This window comes from Trichosurus vulpecula, chromosome 3, assembly GCF_011100635.1.
Source record: "Trichosurus vulpecula isolate mTriVul1 chromosome 3, mTriVul1.pri, whole genome shotgun sequence".
In the NCBI taxonomy this organism is placed as follows: Eukaryota; Metazoa; Chordata; class Mammalia; order Diprotodontia; family Phalangeridae; genus Trichosurus; species Trichosurus vulpecula.
This window is the reverse complement of record NC_050575.1, coordinates 379,024,633-379,034,424: the sequence shown is the minus strand read 5'-3', so window position 1 is coordinate 379,034,424 and position 9,792 is coordinate 379,024,633. Positions and strand designations below refer to the sequence as shown.

The following is a 9,792-nucleotide window of genomic DNA, read 5'->3' as shown; positions in this document are numbered from 1 at the left end:
GACATTTTTGTGATCAGTCCAAATGACCACTAGATGCCACTGTTGCTTTTAAATAAACAACTTAAAATACACAGCAGAGAATAAGAGAGTGGAAAGCTCCTACAAATCAAATGCATCATTTGACAGATGAAGAAACTGAAGAGTGTCAAGTCTTTGCACAATTACTAAAAAATTCACTGAAGAAGTGACACAAGACGTTCAAGTGTTGTAAACAAAAAAGAAGAGACCATTGTTTTCACTACTTGGTTTATTATGAAAGCAAATGAAACATAGGACAACACATAAGACTAATGGTGGCAAAAGCAATATGGAAGCTTAAGGCAAGCCTTTAATAGAGATGAGTTCAAGAAAGATGATGCAACTTTCATTTAAATAGAGATTATGAAAAATATAAAATTGCATCAATAACTTAAAAAGGGGTACCACTTTAAAAAGTCTGCACTATTGGAAGTTAAGGGCCCATGATCTTAATGCCAGCATTAAGATATATAGTAAGCAACACAGTGCTAAATGATGATAGCAGAAATTCAGTATTTACAGAAAGATAGTGATGTTAACATGTGATTGAATCTACTTTTATTTAATGATATGCCAAAACCCCTTTGCTCCAAGTGCTACGGAAAAATGATCAGACTATCCCAATCAAAATACAAGTGCAGAACTAAGAATCAACAAGGATTTTATACAGTGGAGGCCTTAATATATTATTTTAAGAACTCCTCAAAGGGTGATTTCCTTAAGGGCTATACGAGCAGTGTTACGTGTGTGTGTGTGTGTGTGTGTGTGTGTGTGTAAACATGGGAACCAGACAATGCCAAATACTAAACAAGGTGAGAATAATAATGCATTCAAAATACTTAATTATAGCAAAGATCAACATGATCTTTGTGTATTAATATTTATGACCCTTTGAACACACTGCTTATCATGCATGACTTCAAATATGTATCAAACAATTTTATTTTGAGATACAGGATATTATCTGTTCTACCTATAGCCATACTGAACATTACTTCTTTCTTCACAATCAAGTACATTATACACAATTACCTCAGTGAGACTTTAGTTCATTTACTGAACTGGACAGGAAACTGTTGGGTTTTTTTCCCCTTTAAACCCATAACATAATTACTTTATTATAACTAAATACATTTTTCTAAATTCATAAATGTGATGACAATTAATATGGCTGTGAAAAATATCAGGAAATTGGTGCCAAGTGACAACACTTTTTCCAGTTTTGTTTCAAACAAAGGATGATGATACCATTTTGGTAAGAAGCCTATTTTAAAAAAATATTCTCACACGAATTCATCTTGAACAATTTCTATTATGAATCTTGTTGGAAAATGCCACTAAGATTAACCATCCCTTCTCTCCCCCCCCTCCCCCCTTTAAGAATAGTTCATAGAATACAACAGACTGCTCATCTGCACAGGACTAACATTTCCTGCACAAGGCTGTCCTTTCACCATCTGGATTTTTTTTTTTTTGCAGAAAAAACAAAAAAGGCACATAATAGAAAATACAGATAAAGTAGATATGTGAAACATGCTTTTTTAATACAATGATCACCTTTGTAGCTACTTCCTCACCGTCTCCAGTCTGACTGGCTGCTAAGTCTGTGAAGACGCTACAGTATCCCTTTTATTGAATTAACTTTTAAAAATCCCTGAATAAAACAGAAGCCAACCTGTGACTTCTTATGAGCTTTAGTAGAATATTTTAAAGAAATAAACCACAACTTAAACTCATTCAATACAGAAAAAATCTAAAAACAGATCTGGGACAGAATGTAGAGCAGTATCAAATTTTAAAAACATTTAGGATAGGAGGAATGGAAACCAATTGTTAGCATTTAAAAGGATACTGTAACTTTAACAACTGGAAACTTATGTTAGAAAGTTGTGGTAGACAGCTCTGTGCTACTAGGTTTAGCTTGTAAATATTGTAAAAATAATGTGAAAAATATCATCTTACTGATATTTACCACTTGAAAAAGAAAAAATGGCAAAACTTAAGAATGCATATCTAAAGTGAAGCAAGATAACAAAATTTCTAAAAATCCATAAAAAATTAAAAACATGTAGAAAAAACTCATCTGTAATTTCTTGACCTATTTTTATAATGACATTAACTCCTTAGATCTGAGAAGAGAAAGTAGTTTTACAACTGGACAAATTTTAATTTTACTAAAGTAATAACAAAAAATAAGCTTGCATAGTAAAACAAAATTTCAAACTATCACTAGCTACATGCCTAAAAGGAGAAATGCAGGTATTATAACATGAACATAGTGCAAACCATGGCAGTTCATGATGCCTGTGACTGCTTAAGGTCAGGAAACAGACCATAGTATATCCAGTTATCACAGTTTCTGGTCTTTTATTCAATTATCTCTGCTAAGTTGAAGCAATATATATGTCAAGATTGATGGGAACATCTGCTGTTGCTGCTAATTAACGTAGTTTGAGATCATCACCACTACCTAAATTGGAACCAGGGCTAGGGTCTTGTTGTCTTCTTGCCTGTAATGAGAAAACAAGAATTTGGGTAAAAAAAATGTAATTTGAAAATCAGAACTCTGTCTATTTAAAACTAAGAAGCACAGCACTAGAGAAAAAGTTCACAGCTAAAAAACATGAACAAACCTTTCAATATAAAAAAGATTCGGGTATGAAAGTAAACCTTAGGCAAAATATTTATATTTATGATTTTTGAGTTCCAGTAGACTATTATTATTACTTGTGGAATATGTCACTACCAAAATACGAGAGAAAATAAACAAATTACTTCATTTACAAAACCTAATTAACATAAAAATGTACCATGAGCACAGGATGAAATAAATTTAGTTTATGAAATGGTTTAATGGATAGTTATATGGTTAAGAAATGAGGCACCTCATGTCTACTAAAAAAGGGCTTACAGAGTTCTATCTCCTTGAAGTCATCTTGGTTTTAACTAGAGGTAACTTGAGGACAACATAATACAGAAAGCAGTAGCAACTGTGACTCCACAGGAATCAGGGACAGATCTGGAGTGTGGTGGCCTGGCTCAGACACTTGCTAGCTGGGTGTCCGTGGGTCGGCAGCTCATTTAACCTCATCTGTAGAATAGGTTTCTAGTCCTTATAACAGCTACTCTCTACCTTACAGAAGTGTTGTAAAGAAAGTATTTTGTAAATCTTAAGTCCTTAAAATGTAAATGGGCTTATTAATAATAAGAACAAATATCTCTAAGTGAATCAGTACTAACTCTACCTACCTAGGATATCACAAGCTATTCCTCATGCCAGGCAGGTGTTACCTCCTCCTTTTGGCCCCTTGGAATCCTTAACTTCCTTCAAAGTTCGACTCAGGGACTACCCCCTTTACTAAACCCTTCTCCAAATGCCACGCACTCTCCCTCTTCCATTCTCTTTGTCCTGTGCATATTTGTGCAGATTTCCATTTTGCTAGTACAGAAAAGCAGCATCTAGGTAGCACTGTACAAATGTTATCTAACTTTATCCTCAGAACCACCTTGGGAGGCAGATGCTACTGTTATCCCCATTTTACAGATGAGGGAAAAGAGGCACAGAGAAGTTAAGTGACTGGTCTGAGGTTACACTGTTAATGACCATGTGAGAGAAGATGAGAACTCAGGCCCTACACTATCCATCGTACCAGCGACTGCCTAGTTGAATATAAACTCCCTGAGGAACTGTCAATGTTTCATTTTTCTTCCTCGTGTCTACAAAGTCTCTTTTAGAACGTAAGCACTCAACAGTCATTTAATTGTTTGACTCAGATTGATAGAAACAGATGTGGGAACCTGGGCCCAGAGATAACAGCTCTTAGTAGCAGAAATGGGTTGAGAACTCTGGCCTACTTTCCAGCCCAGGGACTGTTCCTTACATTTCTATCCCACCCTCTCCATCTTCAAATCACGACACATCCTTACGAAATAGAGGAATGCCATGAAAGAGCCTTGGCTTTGGAGTCTGGGACCTCGACTTGGCTACATGGTAAATGTGAGCTCAGGGAAGCATTTGAGGTCACTGGGGCTCACTCTCAACCAGAAGATCTCTAAGGTCCCTTCTTTCCCAAATCCCAGAACAAGAATGAAGAAGGCGAGTTAACAAGTTAGACAGCAGGCCTCTCTTAGCATGATATGACACGCTAATAAGTGTGACATTCCAATTAAGTATTTTGTAATATGTCAACAGGCTAGTCATTTGAGAAATCACACAAAGCTTTCATCATGATTTCTAGCTAAGTAATCCTGGTCTCCTTGCTGTTCCTTCCATGAGACAATCCATCTCACTGGCTGGCCCCCAATCCTGGAACTTTCTTCGTCTTCCCCTCTACCTACCTTTGTCTTCCCCGGGCTTCCTTCAAGTTCCAGCTAAAATCCTCCCTTCTACAGGAATTCCCCTAAATGCTAGTGCCTTTCTGTTGACTCCACTCCACTCCAATTTAGCCTGAATTGATCTCGTTTGCACACAGTTGTTTAAATGTCATCCCCCCACCCCATTAGACTATGAACTCTTCAAGGCTCTCTTTTGCCTTTTTTTTTGGTAACTCCAGCACTTATCACATAATAGGTTCTTAAAAATGTTTGTCGACCGACTAGGGCTCTTGGGCTTCCCTGCCTCTTGGTGATTGTTGGTGTTAGTGGTGGCAGGGCTGGGGAAGGGGCACTTATTCACAAGAGTTGCTCCCTTTAATGACAGCTTCCTGGGAGAGACTGGAGGCAGGACCAGTGGTCTGGCAGGGCACTGCTATTTCTGCTTCTCGTGGGCTTATCTCCATTGAGTTCTGAGGAGATGGTAAGCAGTGGTTTGCTCCATCTCTCCCTCAGGCTGCTCTGCTGCTTCAGCTAGGCTAGGCTAGGTGTCATGCTGCTGTGGCATATTACTAACAATGATTTGCATGTGAGAAATGACATGAAAGATACATCATTTATGTCTGACTGCACAAGAGTAGGGTCACAACATACAGACAATCCAAGTGCTGCACTGAGACCCAGGAAATATTAAGAGAACTGGAGGAAGACTTTGAGTGTTTTGAGTAGATCCCCTCTCTGTGGAGGATTTAGATAGAGAGGTGGACAAGAATTGCATGGGATAAGAGAAGCTGTAGTGTGCACCAGTAAAGTCACTGTCGAAGTTGATAAAATCATGGCTCCACTGAAGCATTGTGCTGTGGTGGGAAGAGCCTTGGTTATAGAATGAGAAGCCCTGGGTTTGAGCCCCAGCTCTGCCCTCTGCTCCGTGGCTGATCGTGGACCAACTCCCACCTCGGCATCATCTTTATGGTCACTGCATTAGTTTCAGGGACATGGTTTTTAGACTGATATCGTACATAAAAGCACACTATTAATAAAAACCTTCAAGTTTGTTAGATATCATGAAGTTGTTCTTCAAAAAAATCCATGTCCAGTGCCCATACAAGTACATAATGCAACGAAGACCAAAAGAGAAAAAAAACCTGAAACTTGAAAATGTAAAGGAGAAATATCTTAAAAATCTCCTTATTTTGGTAAGAAAAACTTAATTTCTTTCTTTGACTTGTTCAATGGCCTGAAAATTCTGTATTGTAACCTTAAAACCAGCATACTTTCTAATCTAAAATATTAAATATACAACACGAAATGAAGTTATAACTCACCTCTCTGGACCACAGTTTCCTCTTCTGTAAAATGAGGGGTTTGGACTAGGTGTTCTCTATGGTGTGTCCCTTCCAGTTCCAGCATTCTAGGGCTCTGACTCTCTAAGCAAAAGGGATAAGGAAAGGGGACTGGACCTGTGAATTCATCAGTACAGGGAACTCCCAGGTGAAAAAACTTCTACCAATACAAGTCAGCATCTTCTGTGCAACTCAACCGTTTTAAGAGCCTCGCTTAGCTTAGCGCATGGAGGGGTGAAGCACCTTGCCTGGAGTCACAGATTGGGCCAGGACTTAAAACCCAGGTCTCCCTGACCTTGAGGCTGGCTTTCTACACACTATGCCATGCTGTCTCGAAGTTAGGATTTCAGGGACTCCATCAATTTGTTTTAAAAAAAAAAACCACCTTTTTTTTGGATAATTATGTTTCAGTACAATTGGTTTTCTTTGTATTCTCTTGTACTCTATTTAAAAGCATTATTCTGATAAAGTGTCCATAGATATGATCAGAATACCGAAGGTGTGCCACAAAAAAGGTTAAGAACCACTGCTTTCTGTAGAAGACTACCTATACATTATTCTAAAAGGGAAGAAAAAGGTTATTTTCCTTTTTCCTCCCTTTTCTTCTCATTTCCTACCCATTATCTGCTACTACTCCTTTTTGGGTCTTGGGCAAATCATCTTCCCTTTGTTTTTAAAATGTAGATAATATACCTCATTTATCTCATAGTAATACTACAAAAATTAATAATAATAATTAATAATAATACTGGTGCCTTAGATCCTAGATGGTCATTTTAAGGAAATACATTACAACATTTTAGTTTTGGTTTTTAAAAAAATTTCTGAACTTCCCACCGCCAAATAAAAAGGCCATTTCCACAGAGTAACAGAGAAGCAGGTCTGTGCGTGATGCCCGTGTGTGTTTAATACGTTATCTCATCTGATCTTCACAACAACCCTGTGAAGCAGGTGCTGTTGTTTCCCCCATTTTATAGATAAGGAAACTGTAGCTGATGCCCTTGGGCTTCCCTGCCTTCTTAACTCCAAGTCCGATATTTCAAACATATATTGAAGGGGGTGTGTGCGTGTGTGCGTGTGTGCGTGTACATGCTGCCTCATGAAACTTCAAATCTTTTTTATTATATATAGCTTGCTTTCCTTTTAAATGTATAATAAATTTAACATGCAACCTTCAAAATTCTCTTATCTGTGATTCTTTCTGTGCATTAAAAAAAAGCTTCAATAATCCTTTTTTCTTTTCCTTTTTTTTGGGGGCTATTCTATTCCTATCTCCCCCTTTCCTCTCTGGCCCCTTTTGCCCCAACTGGAAAAAAAAAGAAAAATAAAGCCCCTGTAACAAATATGCATAGTCAGGCAAAACAAATTCCAGCATTGGCTAGGTCCAAAAATACCTATCTCATTCTGTATTAGTGATGGTCCACCACCAACTCTGTTAGGAGATGGATGGCATGCTTAATCACTGTACCTCTGGAATTGTGGTTGGCCTTGCATTGGTCTGAGTTCTTAAGTTCTTTAAAGTTTTTTTCTTTGTAATACATTTTAAAAGGAAGGGGCCTACTTACCTCACCCAACAGTGTTAACTGTTCCTCCAATTCAAATCATTAGATGAAATAACATTACATATGAATAAGTTAATTCCATATTTAGACCATCTGATTTTTGCTTTGGGTGACCAAATGAACAATGTTACAGAGGCATTTTGGGATGCTACAATAGTTTGCTTCTCATATATTAATGATGCTATTCTAAAACGAGACAAACATCCTATTCCATCCCTGGCTATGTTGTGCAGGTGACCCTGGGTTCTCGAAAACTATGCTAAAAATACTGTCAGTCAGTCAATAAACATGTATTAAACACTATTATGTGGCAGGTACTGTACTAGGTGCTGGGGATACAAAAAAAGGCAAGAGACAGTTCCTGCTCTCAAGTAGCTTACAGTCTAATAGAGAAGATGCTATGCCACCAATTATGTACAAACAAGGTACAAAAGGATAAATAATTAAGATGGAAGGCACTAGAATAAGGGGGGGGGTGGATAGGAAAAGTCTTCCTTAAAGAGTGGGATTTGAAGGAAGCCAGGAAGAAGGGTTGAAAAGGGAAAGCATTCAGATACGAGGGCCAGCCAATGGAAATTTCTAGAATTGGGAGATGGAATGACGCGTTTGAGGAACAGCAGGAGGCCAGTGTCATTAGATGAAAAGGTACAGGGAGAGGGTTTATAATGTGTGAGAAAACTGGGGGTGGGGGGGAGAAGTTATGAAGAGCTTTGAATACCAGAGGATTTTTATATAGAGAGAATCACTGGAGTTTACCGAGTGGTGGTGGTGATGTGGTTAGACCTATGCTTTAAGAAGACCACTTTGACAGACCAGTGGAAGGTGGACTAGAACAGGAAGAGACTTGGGGAAGGGAGAACAACCAGAAAGCTACAGCAACTGTCCATGTGTAAGGTAATGTTGGCCTGCACCAGGACGGTGGCAGAAGGGGGTGTATACTAGAGATGTTACAAAGGTAAAACTGATTGGCCTTGACAACAGATTGGATATGGGGGGAAGGGGAGAGGAAAAGGGGAGAGAAAAGGAGGGAGGGGGGAGGGAAAGGGGGATGGGGGAGAGAGGGAAGAAAGAGAGAGAGGGAGGGAGGGAGAGAGCGATGAGGAGAGAGAGAGAGAGAGAGAGAGATTGTGGATGATACCTACATGTGGAGCCTGGGTGACTGGGAGGATGTTAGTATTCTCAACAGTAATAGGGAAGTTAGGAAGAGGGGACGGTTTGTGAGGAAAGGTAATGAATTCAGTTTTGAACATGTTGAGTTTAAGATGTCCAACAGGACACCTGGAGATTTAAGATCTGGAGATCTAAGACTGAAGGTCAACAGAGAGATTAGGGCTCCATGAGTAGATATGAGAATCATCAGCCACAGAGAAATAGTATAGTGGAAGAAGAAAAGAGAGCCCAGGACAGATCCCTAGAGGACACCCAGGGTTACATGGTATGACCTAAATTATAATCTAGCAAAGGAGAATGAGAAAAGTGGCCAGATAGGTGGGAGGAGAAGCAGGAGGCAGTAATGCAGCCATGTGCTGGAGATAGTTCTGGATAGATTCTGCTGGAGGTAGCTTGGAGAAATAGTAAAATTTTTAGTGTAAGCATTTATACCTCAGAAATCAGCAACTGCTACAATCATGGTTTATTGTTTTGTTGATAAAAAGTAATGAAAATGTAAAATAAACATAAAGTGTATGTGCATGAAGGCCCCCGCCCCCACCTGGGGTTGTTAAACATTTATCAGCATACTCTTGTAATACTCTCTAAACACTCGAGCTCAAGAGTGAAGTAGAAGGGTCTAGACAATGAGGTTATCTCAAGACTGGAGGCCTGGTGACTGTAAGCTAATAATAATAACTGGCATTTATGCTTTATCTAATTTGAGCCTCACAACACCCCTTGAATGCCATGGAAACCTAGAGAGAAGAGAGTGACTGACAATGTCAAAGGCTGCAGAGTACTGAAGAAGGATAAAGGTTGAGAAAAGGACATTCAATTTGGCAGAGCTCACAGGTGACTTTGGAGAAAGCAGCTTTGGTTAAACGATGAGGTGAGAAGCCAGGCTGCAGAGTTAAGATGAGACTGAAAAGGGAGATGAAGACACCTATGGTAGATGGAAGGCTGCTATATTTATTGCACAGGGAGCATATTTCCTTTTCATGATCTTGTTTTTTTTGTTTCTCTTCTAGGTTGTCATTCATTTCTGCGTATTTGCATTCCCCTTCTATTGCTCTCTCTTTTGTTTCTTTGGTGAGACTGCCATTGAAGATTCACATTTTTCTATTTTGCTCATTACTTTTGCTGTGCAAGATATAAATTCTGCTCTCATAATTCTCATTTTTCTTTTAAACCACTCAAGAAGAGTGTGTTGCGGTTCCATGTTCTCCTCAAATTCCACAGGATCTTCCCTCTATCTCTTCAATTGTTGGATCATTTTCCTTCACTTTACAGTATATATTCATAGATGCCTGAACTCATTTATTAGATCTGAAGGCCATTTATTTTCTTTTGTTTCCGTTTATGTTTATCTGTTTATGTTCAAGGTCTTAGAGATTTCTTCTTCCTGA

The 9,792-nt window shown here is 38.7% G+C and overlaps 1 protein-coding gene across 6 annotated transcripts in view; it reads right to left on the bottom strand.

Moving 5' to 3' along the window:
- Window positions 1-232: 232 nt before the first annotated feature.
- The window catches only part of CBFB (core-binding factor subunit beta), a 101,168-nt gene continuing 91,608 nt past the window's right edge, over window positions 233-9,792 (bottom strand). For 2 of the 6 annotated variants that reach the window (XM_036751999.1, XM_036752002.1), the window contains exon 6: window positions 233-2,528. In XM_036751999.1, the coding sequence (XP_036607894.1) occupies window positions 2,460-2,528 (69 nt within the window). In that variant the 3' untranslated portion in view covers window positions 233-2,459. Of the gene's footprint in view, window positions 2,529-5,654; window positions 5,757-9,792 lie in introns of those variants that run through there. The other 4 variants (XM_036752001.1, XM_036751998.1, XM_036752004.1 and 1 more) reach the window with 3 other exon arrangements.